The 15,972-nt window shown below is 39.4% G+C and overlaps 1 protein-coding gene across 1 annotated transcript; it reads left to right on the top strand.

Annotated features, from left to right (window-relative positions):
• Positions 1-1,499: 1,499 nt before the first annotated feature.
• LOC145770747 (sterol regulatory element-binding protein 2-like) lies at positions 1,500-15,728 on the top strand. The gene is made up of 20 exons (XM_082582455.1): positions 1,500-1,751; positions 3,029-3,291; positions 5,599-5,718; positions 6,974-7,090; positions 7,692-7,916; positions 8,158-8,231; positions 8,508-8,591; positions 9,230-9,411; positions 9,682-9,863; positions 10,029-10,197; positions 10,552-10,763; positions 10,956-11,193; positions 11,272-11,441; positions 11,553-11,733; positions 12,105-12,293; positions 12,615-12,768; positions 13,312-13,513; positions 14,413-14,589; positions 14,849-14,951; positions 15,288-15,728. The coding sequence occupies exons 1-20, from the start codon at positions 1,565-1,567 to the stop codon at positions 15,512-15,514; spliced, it is 3,456 nt and encodes a 1,151-aa protein (XP_082438581.1). The 5' UTR covers positions 1,500-1,564; the 3' UTR covers positions 15,515-15,728.
• The last annotated feature ends 244 nt before the right edge of the window (positions 15,729-15,972 follow it).

Here is a 15,972-nt window from a genome sequence, read left to right as displayed (position 1 = left end):
TTTCATTCTTTCATGATGAAGTTATCGTTTTGTTAAACAATATGGACGCCAAGATCGTATTTCCGAGTTTTCTACATCGGCATTAAATCGCTACTTCTGCGGACAATACGCCATTTCACGCCCGGCTTATTTCCGCCTTCCGCATTTCCGCCTTTTAGTGTTGCCCTTTTCTCTCTCACTGGCATCTGGAAGGATTTGTTTTGAAGCGACATGACGTATTTCACGCTTCACTGCGTATTTCTATTATGCTATTATGTCGTAACATCACGCGATTGTGGGGCGTGCTTGTGATTGGATGGATTTTAGTGGTTTCATCCTGAGCTGGTGTTGAGCGCTGAAGTAACTGCTTGAGTTATCGTTAACCTATTTATTTGTGAAGGTAAATGGGGTTTAAGGAAAACTTACCAGAGAGAGAGAGATTAAGTATGATGTCTTGAATTGTTGTTAAGTGATCGAAGCAGTTGAACACAAATTTTGCGATATGTTCATTTCAGTGGTTTTAAAAGTTAGCCTAAAAGTATGCTTTAGTTTGAGCATTGTTAGCTGGGTTGCTTAATAGCCATGTATTTTTCACGTTTTTAACCCTCCAAGGCTTCACCAACTACGGTTCATTGATGTGGCTGTGGTGCTGTAGGTATTGCTCACCTTATGGGTAATTTGACATAACAGGCAAGTGTGCAGAAAACTGAGTCCATCACCAAGAACAACTGGCAGTGCTGTATAAAAAATGGGCAGAGGATATGGTAAATAGCCTATAGCTTAGCCGTTATGGATATAGTCACCATACTTCACTAGAGCATTACATATGCACTCAAAAGCATATCCTTTTGCGAACCGAAAGATTGTAAATTTTAAAAATACCTGCATTATCAAACATCTTCAAAACTAGAGCAAATTCGAAAAAAAACTAAGAACGTTTTTTGAATCAGGAGCCTTGAAATATTTTGAAATGACTCTCTGACTTTGTGCCAATTTTTTTTATAATGAAATGTTGAGTTATCCAATGTCAAGGTAGCTGAGCTGGGTATGCACAAAACCATAGGCATTCTGCCAAGATCAGGGCAAACATGTTGGGTTAGGCAGAGTGTTGAGTTAGTCAGTGTTATTTACCGTACGGTATGTTGCATTTTGCATGCATTATTCTGACAAGCTTTCCATGACAACTATGCAGTTTAGCATAATTGTCTTAGCAATGTTTAAGACGTTTAATCATTTAAATGGCATTTTCAGTTAGTTCCAGTCTTGTTCATTATTATATTATATTATTACACTGTCTATTCTGACTACTTGGTTTTGTAGAAATGTCTACACAATATGCCACCTTTGCAATAGCGAAAGCTTTAGCCTACCGGTATATGTCTTATTTTATTAAAATATAGATTATTGCTTTATTATAACTTTATATATAATGAACCTTTGAGGTTATTTTTGTTTAAATGGGTTGTTTTGTATACTTAACCTTAATCCAGCTCAATCTTTCAAATTCTTTGTTTGTTTAGATGAATGGTAGTTTGAAGCTACTGTAGGTTGCTGAATAATCAGAAATTACTGATATAAACCATAAATGAATTTAGCTTCATATGGCACCAGTGCAGGGGGGTCTGACCAGACTGTGGGGCTCTACGACAATGTGTTTGACACCAACATGTTAGATTCCACTGACATGCCATTGTTGGATGGAATAGAAGATGAGCTTATTTCCAGCAATATTGCTGATGAATTTTTGACTGATGATTTCATGAAATTGGATGGTAAGCAACTAAGCATATTGTTTCTTGATGAATGGTATAGTTCCTTTACGTTGGTAGGCTGCCGTATCCATATAAAAGTTGCAGCAGGCCAATTTTTTGTCAGTTTTTTGGCAATGTAGAACAATACAGGAAAATAATTTCAAAGAATTGTCAAGAATCTGCAATAGTTTAAAAGTGTTAACTTTTTATTGCAAAACACATATATATTTGTTTTTTGGAACTTATTGCCATTAATAAATTAGCCAAAAGTTTTTGATGAAAATTAATGTCGTAGTTATTTGTTTGATCTAATCTGTGTGGATGCAGCTGTCTTTACAAGACGTTTTATGATAGAGTTGTAGATAGAAATAAAGATTGCCATCCGGCTTAGTGGTTAGTGCGCCCGCCTCTGAAGTGGTAGGCATGGGTTCGATACCTTGTCGGGTCATACCAAAGACTTTTTAAAAATGGTATATACTGAAGCTAATTTCTGCTTGGCACGGAGCCATGGAGTGGATTCGGGTAATAATGTACTCAGTTGCGCCTCTATACGGCTGCATTGACACTGTCTGCTTTGTAAAGCGCTGTGGAGCAACGCATTCTGCGATAGATACAGTCAGGCGCGGGCCCCCTCAAAATTTTGTGAAAAATTGTATGTTTACGCATCAAATGGTTTGATATGCTTCTAAACAGCTGATATTAGTCCCTCGGCATCACAATTGATGAAAATGGTTGTTTTAATGTCTATTTTCTAGCATATCGTATATGTCGTAGTATCATTGTTCATATCTGTTTAGCTTTTTCTTTCTTTTTAATTGATTTTCAAATTTTCTGGCCCCCCCCGAAAAAAACTCTTAGATTCGCGCCTGGATACAGCGCTATATAAAAACTAACATTATTATTATTATTATATATAATTTAATCCCTTTGGGCATATGAAAAAAGGTGAATAGACCATGCCTAAGTGATGCAATTGTAAATGGTAAAGAAGTGCGATTTTATTTTGTTTTTGAACTGGTATGCAGATCAAACTTAACTGAACTAATGGAACATTATTCATGAATGAAGTAAAGGGGATTTGTATGGTGTGGAGGACATTAGGCTGCCTAGTTTTGTGACACCTATTAATAATAAAAAATACCAAAACAAGGCGCTGTAATACTCTAGTATGGGCCCACTAAAACAAGATCAGGCCTAAGTTATAATGGGTCCAAACTAAGAACTTAAGAAGTTTATTGTTTAATTTAAGCTTTAACCGTCAACGTCTTTAGTATTGTAAAGCATTCTCTTTCATGCAGAAATTTTCCTTGGAATGCAAAGTGAATCCAATGATGAAAAACAAGCCGAGTTGGAATTTTCAGAATCAAAGGTTGCCAAGGAAAATGGTGGAATGACACTCAATGACTTGTTGGACTCACCTTCACCAACTTATGCATCAAACAAAACAGATAATGTCACCATACGCCAAGTTACATCTGTACCTAGTTTTTGTCCACCTCCTCAATCACCACCTGATGTGAAACCGTCACTTCATTTGGATACAAAATGTCATTTATCCCAGGTAGGCTGACATAGTTTCTGTTGGCTGTATTAAGAGGGTCTGCTACTATTCGGTGAGTCCGATTCGGTGAGTTCTTAACCTCTAACCCTAAAACGACAATGATAATTAGGCTACGGTACCCGATAATTTAAAAGAAAAATTAAAAAAATCCCCCGTTAAGGGATCGGACTCACCGAAACGGGCCATTCTGGTATTAAGAAGTATTAGGCTATGGCTTATGAACTTGCCATTACAGTCATTCAGTTGTTGACGTACAATATCATCATCACCCATTTTACTGGCAAAGGCCTAGTCAGTGGACATGGTCAATCAGTGGACAATTTATCAGGGTTATCCAATGTCTACATTGTCCAATGATTGTCTAGCTTATGCAGTGACACTCCGTTTCTCGTGATTGTTCGCATCATCAACAGTTTTGTCATCTTTCACTGTGTTTCAACTTTGGTTGGGTTTTCCCATTCTTGCATTTCCAATCACAGTTTCCATGTATCAGTCCTCGAAATTAGCGGCGGCACACGGCAATTGCGGTGGTAAATGCCGCCGCAAACGTCATAATGGCCATTCTGCTACGGCAATAAAAATGCAAAATGGGCATTTTGCAAAATCGCAAAATGAGCATTTAATTTCGACAAAAATTGTGCAAAATTTCTTCCTGTTTGATTTACTCGCAGCGGGAGTTTAATCAGCAGAATCATCGCACCAAGACCTCACCTCGGACTATTTTACTTGCTGTGAACACTCACACAGCCTTCAAAATTTGCATATTTTTACTTCGCAAAAATATTGACGAGGCCAAACGGCAAAAGTTGAAATTGCCTCGGCAATTGCTGTGAACGTTTATTACGAAAAAATTGTATCAAAACAGGTAAAACGAGAAGAAGACAAAAATCGAATAGTCTATCACGACCGCACTGTTTGATTTGTTGTGATGTAATAATACCAAAAGTAACGATAAAGCGAGCAACACGATACGCACGCTGTTACGGTGATTCACGTTATAACTCATTGGGGGGGAAAAAGTAAGTTAATTTTGGGTTGATTCAACGTTCGAGTAAGCACCGCAACAACAACAATGCCCAATAAAAAATTTACTATGTTGTTTGTTTACATTAATTCGACATCTAGCGATGTTAAATTATCATGAAATAACGTTAATTGCTCAATCAGGTACCGATAACAAATCAATAGCTCTCTGCGAGAAGATTGCCTCGATTTACGTATACAGTACACTAAAATAATTTCGGCACAATTAGGATACTGCGAGCAACACAAAGTCTGTTGGATAAAGAACTAGTCAGAATCGGAGGATGAGGTTGTCGCGTCGTCACTGGAATACTTGAAGACGCAAAACTGCCCGTTCATGAACGCGCGATGTCATATGATCGGAAGCATTACTTTTCTTTACTGCCGAAGAACCATTTATCCAATTTTCTACCACTTTTTATATTCGCAACGATACCGGTCAAAAATAAGCATTCGATGAAAGAATAACTTTTGCGTAACAATTAAGCCAGCATTTATAAGGTTGCAAACTTTTCACAGTTCACAAGAGCATTGTCAGCGCTTAAAATAGCTTGCGTGATGCTCTTGGCTACCGCCGTGTGACAGACGATGAAGAAGAAGCGCATAAAATTTTGTTTGATTAAAGCATACAGCAATTGCCGCCGTAATTCAAGGTTTGTTGATTTGGCGACGGCAATGTTTTTGCCGCCGTAGATGGAAGCTAATTTCGGGGGCTGTGTATGCAGTATGCAAAATACAGTATAGGCCTATAGGACTGTACTTTGAAAACATAAGATAAACGGAATTCAATATGTGTTTACTTATAGTATATATATAGGCTACCATATTACAAACTATCAACAGTTCATGTCACCTCCCAACTTAGGCTTTACAAAGTCAGGCCATCAATACCATATGTTTTTCCAAACAGATAGAATTTTGACTTATCGTTTTTTTATATTACAAAGCTGCAAACTCACAGCATTGTTGCAAACTTCAAAAAGCACAATGAAAATGTTCACAATTAACTAAATTTTGTCTTGTTACCAGTGCATTTTTTTGTATCAAAATGGTTTGGTACCGGTATTATGTAATGTTACAGTAAACAAAAGTAAACAGATAATGTGGTATATTATCCTACTTATTATAATTTTTATGCCATTATATATTTAACTACATTTGTTTGATATCTAAGATATTAGACCCTTTTTCACAAAATTTAACAAGATGCCAATGTCATACAATGGAAAAAGTGAGATGTGCATTTTGTTTATCAAACTTTAAAGTTTATAAATTACTTTGCAGACTTCCAGCATTGGTGTACCCATGGCCACAGTTGCACCTTTTCAGAATAGTCAAATTAACAGTTCACCAAACGACTCTGTGTTGTCCAATATTGAACCTGCTCAATCAAGTAATCTGCATGTAAGTTTTGTAGGCCTATATCTTACTACCGCATGTTATATCCTGCTCAGTCTACCACTCTACCAGCCTTTGGAATTTAATTTACCCAAGTGTGTAATGTTTCATGATTAACTAAAGGTTTTTATAGAGGTATGTATGCTGTGTGAGTATAAAATGTGTTCTTTTATTCCACAGCTTCCCCAGCTGCTAAGTTTAAGTATTGTGACAAAACGTACAGTATATATATTTGTTTCTATCAATTTAAAAGTTCTGTTAAAATAGTTAGGTTGATATGATATCCCAATAATTAAATACTTGTCTTTTAAAATGAAGAAGTAGCAAAATCAAACGGGGGTTGAACTCTTGATATGTACATTGTACAGTGACGTTGCACCCCCCAAGGACAGCTCGCCATTAGAAACAACCATTGGGTGGAATAGTTTTACTGGCAATATGCACTATGCAGTAATTACAAACAATGTTAGTGATTTGGACAGTATCATTTGGGTCCGAAAGCTCATAAGGAACGCATTATACAAACAGAAAAGTCTCAACTAAGATTTATACTAATATGGCCTTTTCAGTCTGACATTATTTTTCTTATTCCTTCACAAATGTAGATACAAACGACCTGTTTTAGCGTGATGCTGCGCATTCGTTTTGGCAGTAGCAATTAGCTTTCGGAATTCAGTTATTTAGTCATGTGCTATGACAAGTGTTCTATGTTCCCTAGACGTCATAGCAGAGGGTCTGCTACTATTCGGTGAGTCCGATTCGGTGAGTCCGATTCGGTGAGTCCGATTCGGTGAGTCTGATTCGGTGAGTTCTTAACCTCTAACCCCTAATCCTAACCCCTAACCCCGAACCCTAAAACGGCAATGATAATTAGGCTACGGTACCCGATAATTAAAAAAAAAAATTAAAAAAATTCCCCGTTAAGGGATCGGACTCACCGAATCGGAGTCACCGAAACGGGCCATTCCGCATAGCAGATGACTAGGGAACTGTGTTCCGAAAGCTAGTAGTAGTGCCAGCCGCTACTTCCACAGCAAATTTGTAGCATCAGGCTAAAGCAGGTCGTGTATCTACATTTGTAGAGTTTTAGCAACGATCATGCTGCGCAAAACTCAATCTATGGCACTTTTCTGATAATTCAGGAAATTTCAGTAACTTTGAGCACATGTTTAGTCGTTCTTCGTTTTGGTCGATTTCTGTGACTTTGCTGCGCCAATTTGCTTTATTTTGATATTTGCAATTAGTTGCTTTTATTTTACAGACACTTGTGGTATCATCTAACAATCAGCCTGTGCAACAAATCAGTATATCTCCAGAGTTACTTGGATCTGTGCAACGTATGGTCACAAGCACACAGCAAAACCTGCCAACCTCGGTGGTGAGAATTGTGTGTAGGTCATTAAGAATGGGGATTCAAACTTACTGCATGGTTGTCTTGATTCTAGCTACTTCTCTGTTGTACAGTTAATACAACCCCATTGTGCTGTAGTTTTGTGTAGTCAAACGAAACACGCGGTTTCCGTAAATAGTGCAGGCCACCTTTTCTTCATTCATTTTCTTGCTTTTTTTCCCCATTTTTAAAGTTTTCCATCTAGTTATGTGGCCACTGTCTGCATTTATGCATCAGTAAAACTTTCTATTTCTGCAATATTTGTGCTGCTACAAGATAGTAGTGACTTGATTAGCGTTGAGTCACGGTTGCGAAAAAATAGTTAACTACAGGTATGTAACAGAGTAGCACTTGTAGCAGTTACATGAACACTGTTTGCGTTTGTAGGGTTGTTCAGTTACAAGATTATCCTAAGACGGTTAATTAGCATACTAAGAGGCATGCGTGGTGTTGGTTTCGTTTAATCTGTTGGTTTTGATTTACCTATAATCTTGATGTTAGCGAACTTTAAATCGGTTTAGTGTGTTCAACTGTTCATAGCAAGTTCTGATATTTCCTTTCAAGTCAACTTATCTTTTGTGTACATTAGGCAGCACAAAGTTTAACAACATCGGTGACATTACAACCATCCCTCCAAAACGTCAACTTGGTTTCTGCCCTTCAACAAAACCCTCACCTTCTGCAACAGTTGACTCAGAGCCAAAACGTTGGCACTGATCCTTCCACTATTTCACCGGCTAAGTTCACACCAATCCCTTCTCCACCACTTGGACACGAAGCTTTCAAAGAAAGTGTGTCTCCACCACCACAAAGCGTAAGTCATCATTCATTCGATCTGATGCGGTATTGTTCGCATGTAAAAGTTTTATTGAAACAAGAATATGCATTTATATATTAAAAGCGTCATGTGAGAAATAATTTCGTACACGATATTTCGAATTACTGAAAAAGTGTGTGCCGGTGCAATTCACAAGAGTTCTCACGGTATGTGATTGTGTTGATGACTTCAAAATGAATGAATTTCAAGAGTTCATGCTCTTACCGTTTTTTTTTAGAACTTGTTCGGGGCAAGTACCATTATAACTCCTTTGTCGATGTTGATTGATGGAAGAAAACGACCCATACAAAGGTGATGCGCTCCTCTCTGACCAACGTTGACATGCTTACATCAAAATATATTAATACTAAATTCGACTGTTAAAACTATTTGTAAATATGTAAAATATATATATCATAAGCTTTTCTACATTGAACCGCCATACATACATTGACCTTGGTTAGTAGTGAAACCATGCCCACCAGTATAACTGTTAGCATCCCGTTTTTATAGCTTGCGTGAAATAAAACAAGCTAGTAAGCTCAGGGTTTGTTTGCCAGACTATTTTCATCAATTGTTTTGTCACAGACTGGCATCTCCTCCCCAAAAAAATGATCCCAATCCTCAGCCCATCAAAAGGTCGTCCCACAATGCAATTGAAAAGAGATACAGGTGATTTGCTAAAATTGTTCGGGAGTTTTCTTGCGAAAATAATCAGAAAATGTAAGTTACGTTCCCGGAGACCTTGAATACGTTTGCTTTTGCATTTACAAGTTGCCCGTCTTCACTTTATCCTATGAGTGCAATCTTTTCGTGGTTTAAGTGGTGCCTGCTTCCCCGGCATAAAATGACATATCACTAAAACATGCTGAAATAAAGCGACACACTCAGTGCTATCTAATGGGATTATATAATTGCATACGTTACCTTTTAAATTGGTAAAAAAAATTATTAGACCCATTTGATTTGAGTTTTTCACTCGAAATGGGATGGCTATATATTTGTTACACGAGTATTGTAGTAATGTTTATCAAATAACATTTTTTTGTAATATTCTCCGTTTGCAAACCCACTCCGTAAAAAAATATGTAATCTTTCTGGTTTAAAAGACATTTTGTTGCAAAACCTGTAAAGCCATCAGATATTCACAAGGGGCAGTTTATTTAGTGGTTGAGATTTGATATTTTTTTGCCGGCCCTGGATTTAAAGCACAAGTTTCATCGGATAACTTCACTACTGTTGCAACTTTCATTCTTTGTTTTTTTTATTAAATGTGGGAATATCAATAAATTCAAGTTTCTATTCACTAGATCATCAATCAACGACAAAATAATTGAACTGAAAGACCTTCTAGTTGGTCCTGAAGCAAAACTGAACAAAGCTTCAGTCCTGAAGAAAGCAATCGACTACATTAAGTTCCTAGGGAACGCTAATCGTCGTCTGAAAATGGAAAATCATCTATTGAGGAAACACCTCGCCAACAATGACAAGCGTAAGAACGTTATCTGTGTAATTCTTGATACAGAAATCGATCTATGTACAAGACAGTGTTTTGTTTTACGTAATTGCGTATGCAGTAGTGCTGTTTGAACATACACGCAGTACATATACGCTTTTATCAGTACGTAATCATGCTGTGTTCTTTTGTTGGCTGCTCTTTAACGTTAAGTTGTAGGTTTTTTTTTATTATCAGTGGTTATGTCAATGAATGTTGTAAGAGTCCTCACTCGTTGACTGAATGTTGTTGGGATGTGCTTTGCAGTAACTGTGAGGGATTTGGTGAAGAATGATATGAGTCTTTTGGATGCTTCAATGTTTGATGTTGATATCCCTTCCTATTCCTTGCCGACACCCCCTCATTCTGATCCTGATTCACCGGCTGCCAACACTGACGTGGACAGCCCGCAAATGGTCGATGAATATATCACAGCCAGTGAAGTTCAGGTACATGTTTCCTCGTGATGTATTAGCATTGAGAACGATTGACGCTTTTCTGTGCTAAATCAACATTTTAGACCCAACTTGATTTCTTTGATCAATTGGAACAGCAAACGAATTATTAGAGGTGGGTCCTTCATCGTCCGAGTGTCATCAGATGTTTATTTGCAGAAACGGGAGTCAGCTTCAGCTCGCTCCGCTGGTTTGTTGGATAAAAATCGCGCTGGACTACTTTGTCTCTTCATGTTCACGTTTCTCTTCTTCAACCCTGGAAACTCCCTCATCAACGCATTAACTCCTGGTGCAGGGAGCCACGCAGCTGATGACCATGTCAACGTTGGTGAGAATACCTTGTTAATCAAATTTGAGTTTAAGGAAGGTGCCAGGTTTAATTTCTACATCCAAGGCCTGGGTCATTGATTTATTGTATTTCTGAGTACCTTTTGAGTAATGCAACAAAGTAATAGCACTGCTGAGAAGGAGCGATCTTCTTGCCGTTTAGTTGTTTTTCTTCCACTAAGGTAAGGATTCAGTTGACTGACAAATGCAGCAGTTGTGAACTATGTGGCATGACTTAGTGGTGCGATACTGATGAGCCCAGCCGTGTCCGCGAAACACGTGAGACCTATCGCTGTCACTTCTTGCTATACTCTATTGCCCAGAAACACAAAGTAACAGTAATTGTTTATGGTAGGACGAACGATACTGACTCTTGGAGGATGGTCCTCATCTGGTTGGTTTGATTGGATGTTTCCCACCATGCTGGCTTGGTTCATCAATGGTTTTATTTCACTGGCTGTGTTGTGGTACTTGCTGGTCTCCATGGAACCTTTGACCTCAGCACGATCTACGTCATCATCTTTCCATTGGCTGTGCAGGAAACAAGCTGAACTTGATATTGCTCGGGTAAGCATTACATTTTATAGTCATTGATTGTATATGAATTTTATTGAAGTAGCATCACTTGTCACAGGCATCATTCAATTGTTTCTAGAAGCTGAGGTTTATGCAACGTACTTAGCTTACACTCTTCGAGTCTTCGTTTATTTATCTTACAATTGTTCATTTTTTTTCTCTAATATCAATGCACGGTTTCAGGGAGACTACGCATCCGCATGCAGCAATTTGCAGCGTAGCTTGGTAGCGATTGGTCGACCACTGCCGACGTCACGTGTTGATCAATGGTGCGCCATCACGTGGAACATGTTCAGGCTGTTGCTCGGCGTGGTCAACGTCGGGCCCTGGCTGACTCGTCAAAAGTGTAAACTGTCGGCGCGAAACTCTGCCAGGGATGCCGCCCAGGTGTATCACAGACTAGACCAACTACAACTTACTGGTAACTTCCTTAGTTTCTAATATCAAACAAATCTTGACTGTCGCCATATTTCTCATATCGCTGACTTCCATGTTCCAGGTAAGATTTCCTGTTCTCGGGCCATGGGGGTTGTCTATTCGTTGAACGCGATCAACCTTTGTGAAGTGGCTGGTTGGAAGACAACCCCGCCCGATGTAGCCGCTAAGATCTACGCGACTGCTGCTTTCCGGTTCAAGCAGGATGCACCCGGGTTGTTCAAGTTGCTGTTCGTAAGTACCAGCCCTGAACAAGTTTCTACTCAATGCTTTCTAACTGTTGTCATTGTTTTGGATTCCAGTATTGCTTTCAATCCTTGTTTAAACAATTCTTCGTTTCCTCAGCGCTATTTTCTCGGCGAGGCGCGCAAGGTTGTGAACGTGCACTCGGATTGTGTGGAGCATTTGAGGTGGATCTGCCACCCGAGAGGTCACCGCTTCTTGGTCAACAATTCTTGGAACTATGAGGCAGAACCACGCGACGCGAAGGATCTCAAAATTGAATTTTCAAAAGTGTTTGACACAAGTGAGTGAAGCTGCTGCTAGTCTGTACATGGACGATTAAGGCCTTAGATTTCGGATTGTGTTCATCAAAGGACAATAACTGCTTTTGGTTGATGCTCATCACGTACTGCAACCACGTAATGCTCTCTAGTTTCAACTTTCAATTGAGTTAAGAGTATTGTCTTAACGGAATATCTGCAGCAGTCTCCACCGGTGTTGAACTCTCTTTGTCAAGTTCCTTTTGTTTTATGGACAGGAAGGATCCCGCTCAGCGTTAGGTTAGTTGCTAACGGATTGTTACTCTCGCTCGTAATAGGAATACGTGCATTCTGCCTTGACTCCACCCTCATGGCTTGATGCGGTACCTTCAAATTGTTACTTTTGTGTTTTCAGCTGATCCTGTATCCCACGTTGCCTTCCACTTCCGCAAGCATCTTCTCCAGGAAGCTTTGTATACTCTTGTAAGTCCGATATCTGTAGCTAACGATGGAAGCTTCATGCCAACCTCTAGGAAGCATAAGAAGTTTCTTCCATACAGCGACGTTTTGGAGCAACTTCAGCTTGTCAACGAGGCCAGTGAAGGTGCGGTATGAAATTTCAATTAACAAAATTTGATCGACTGACGTCGTTCCAACATCGGCTTTCATCTTATAGTTGTCACTACATCATCACTGAGCGTGACATCAACAATGAAGTTCACAACTGCACAATAGTATTACGTTATTTTTGATCAGCGCTGGAAGAAAGGGTTTCTTATGCGCGTCAACCTACAGGTTTGCAATGTTAATGGTTGTGATCTCTTCTGACTTGTACTTCATTATCAAAAGCACAAATTGTGAATTCTGCTTATTTACAATTTAATTTTCTTGGCAACCACGGCTGACAGTTGACGTGTATCTGTAGATTATGAGAAAGCTGACGACGACAGCTATGTTGGAGAGTGCAGGTTCTGGTGGGCGATTGCCACCTTAGCCGCCCGCTGGTTGGTAGATGATGAAGGGGCGACTGAACTCTACAAGTCCGTGGAACGTTTGCCGAGGAAGCTCGCCGTGTCGAAGTGAGTTGCTGACGTGCTTGACTTTGAAAGAAACTTCACATCAATCTCTTACCTGGGTTTTATAATTTAACACTAACAGCTGTTCTGACAAGACGTTACAAGTATGTTAGCAGCAAATGAAACATTTTACCAGCATTTTTAATACTTCGTCAATGACGATGACTGACATTACAAAGTATTCAAGGAAATGATACCTGGCCACTTTTAAATGGCGCAACGCCTAGGCGTAACCATATTTAAAATAAATTGCAGAACCCAATAGACTACGTAATTTAAAAAGGTGAAAATACCGCACCGTTTCATTGCATAAATTTTAAGTTGATGGGTTTAAATAAATAAGTTTGATATGTCACAGATATTTCCCCATTGGTATAGGGAAATTGATTCGAAATGTTTCGGAGGAAATGAGTCTAGTCGAATAGATTTGTCGCAATATCATGTAACTTGTACGCTTACAAAAGTTCTCATTTCTTCAAAGCGTTTGCTAGAGCTGCTGCTGTACTTTAACTGGCCGCTGCTTCATTAACATTTTGCTTATTGCAGGAATCCTCTACCAAGAGCATTGGCATGCGCTTTCATCGCCCGGAAAGATTTTCTTCATCTGGAGGAGAAGCTGAAGAATGATCCAAGACTCCATGGAAGTATCGCATCGTCTTTCTTGGTTGTGTTCCAACGATGCAACCAAGCTTCGAGGCTGCTCAAGGAAAGTCTCATGTGCTCACAAAACAATGATCCGACCTCGATGGTAAGTGGAAGGGTGGTGGTGAAAGGACAACTGACTTTTTTCAAGCTGAGGAGGCTGCACTTAGTTTTGAAACGTTTTAACCAAACCACATACTTGTTAAAAGTAAGTCGCTTTTATGACCTGAAGAGTTTTCAGTTTATCGGCAGCGAGAAAGCAAAGTTTTATCAAAAGCGCTGATTTGACAAATAGCAACAATGTTAGAGCATGTCGACTCTGCAGCTGAATTAAACCAGAGCGCTTATGGTCATGCTGTATCGTGGCACTTTGTGATCGTCAACGTTAGTCAGAATCAGTTATGCTGTTCATGCCAGAATTCACACCGGTACGTCATCAAGCGCTATGAAAGCATCGAGGAAATGGTATAGAAATCACCCGTTCAGACTTCGACTGTGCATTGTGGTTGCATTGCACGCTGTCATGGTTGTCAAGTGCAGTGTTGTCACAAAGCAATGTCGACTTGCTGTGCTATCATCGCCAGTTTTCAAAAGAAGAGTGAGTTATAGAGGTTTATGTGTTCATGGAAGCACCGCTTAGCTACATTCCCGGATCAGATATGGGCATGGATTTTCCAATATTAGGTTGATATCCACTCGTTCATCCATTTCAAACTGGCATGGTTGAATTAGGCCAGCTCTTTTGCAAAACAGGATACAAATGATCTGATCTTTGAAAGATAGACTTGGCTGTTTTTGTGTTTATAATTGTATTAGTGAAAAAGCAGCATATAGCATTGCAGTATAAAACTTGCTTCAATGAATGGGCATTAGGCCACTCAAAGGTTGGTTACTTTGTTAAGACTGCAGCGTTTAACCTGTTTCTATAAAGTAGCTTTTGTAAATTAATTTAGATCACAAATTTACATAAAAATACGTTTGTTTGACGAAAATTTTTCCTTTTAGGCTTACCATTGGGTTGCGTGTGAATGGCTGCTCACCACCCGCACAGGATTGTGGGAAATCATGTTCTGTCATGACGACATAACCCGCCGCGCCTCACTCGAACAGTTGTCAGCATTCGACGCGGACATCCATTTGTTGCGCATGATAGCGCAAGAGCTACCTGCTGCCGTGTGCAAGGTAATGTTTCTATTTATTTTATTAACATCCTTGTCCAAAATATCAAATTTGGACTTGTCTATGAAATCAGCAAGGCGCCATAATATAATCGGCCTGTGCTGCTGTTTACTCAAGTTGGTTTGTCTACTGAACTGACTCGTTTGATTTTTCTGTTTTGCATTGGCCAATATTGTTTCTGGTTGTTAGGATTGCTTCTACCACTATGAGCCAGAGATTGTGTGGTTAAAGTGAACTTCATTGAATCTTGTTGATTTGATAGATCTCCTTGCACGAGGCCACTCTGCGCATGATGGCAGGCGCCAACCCTAACAAAACCCACCAGCTGTTGGAGAGAACCCTGAGGAAAAGGAGCGCACAAAAAAGTAATTCGGATCCTTTTTTGACATTAGCGTGTGGACTGTAAAGTGACATGACTTGATCTTGAGGAAACTCTGTTGAGCACTTTGTGGCTTGCCAAATCGCCACTGAAAAATGTGAACAGAAAATGCCCAGGATACAAAATGTTGAAAACCAGTTCATTCACTTGTTTACAATAAATTGTCCAAAGGCAACAACAATATTTATTGGTTCTAGTTTAGTTTTTTGCTATTTCCAGAGTGTTGTAAAATTATTTTTTTATGGTGCTAGTTTTGTTATGATTATTCTTGTAGCGTAGTAGTCACGTAATAGACGAAATAAATGTTTTTGTTCTCTCTCAGCAGCGGAAGGCGATTCTTCTAAACCTCCGCAAGCTGGCGCTAGAGAACGAGCCACTGCACTGGCATTGGCGTGTCGTCATCTTCCCAAGCCGATGCTTTCCGCTCCTGGTCAGCGTGTGGAGATGATACAAGATGCCATGAACACTATGGAGAAGCTGGGTGATCGCAAAGGCAGACAGGCGTGTCAGAAAGTGCTGCTTAAGATCGAAAACACGATTGCAGCTTGAACTGCGTCAATGTGTATTTATTTTCGCTAATGTTCCATTTTGAAACTACAACAGTTTCATCAATTTACGACCCTGTGTGAGTTTACAATGTCACTTTTTGTTGAGTGATGCAGGCGTGTGAAACACTCGCAGTTGTCAATGTGACATAAAAAACAAGTTTCCTGAGACCATGTTCTTGTCTAATAAATCGTCAATACAGGTTGCACACATCCGCTTCTGATTCTCCATCATGATCAAGAGTATTATATCCAAAAATTTGCATTTTCAAGTTGACTAAGTGGCTTCTTCAATAAGAGATGTGTTTAGGAAAGAATAACGCCGTTTTTATACTTAGATTTTGACAAGGTTTTTCATGATGAGTCGTATTATACCCGCGCAAGGCTTCACAGTAGGCCACGACGAGATGATAACTCTGTCCGACAGTCCGAGAGGTGTTGGTGGTAAGCAAACGGGGGTAA

The sequence above is a fragment of the Aplidium turbinatum genome, chromosome 1 (assembly GCF_918807975.1).
Source record: "Aplidium turbinatum chromosome 1, kaAplTurb1.1, whole genome shotgun sequence".
Taxonomy (NCBI): Eukaryota; Metazoa; Chordata; class Ascidiacea; order Aplousobranchia; family Polyclinidae; genus Aplidium; species Aplidium turbinatum.
This window is presented reverse-complemented; position numbering and strand designations above follow the sequence as displayed.

Excerpts from the sequence above, each read along its gene's own strand:
- LOC145770747 (XM_082582455.1), top strand. The coding sequence starts at position 1,565 with ATGAATTTAGCTTCATATGGCACCAGTGCAGGGGGGTCTGACCAGACT. Across the intron at positions 7,917-8,157 it reads TGTCTCCACCACCACAAAGC|AACTTGTTCGGGGCAAGTAC; the intron begins GTAAGTCATCAT and ends GTTTTTTTTTAG. Across the intron at positions 11,194-11,271 it reads AGACCAACTACAACTTACTG|GTAAGATTTCCTGTTCTCGG; the intron begins GTAACTTCCTTA and ends TCCATGTTCCAG.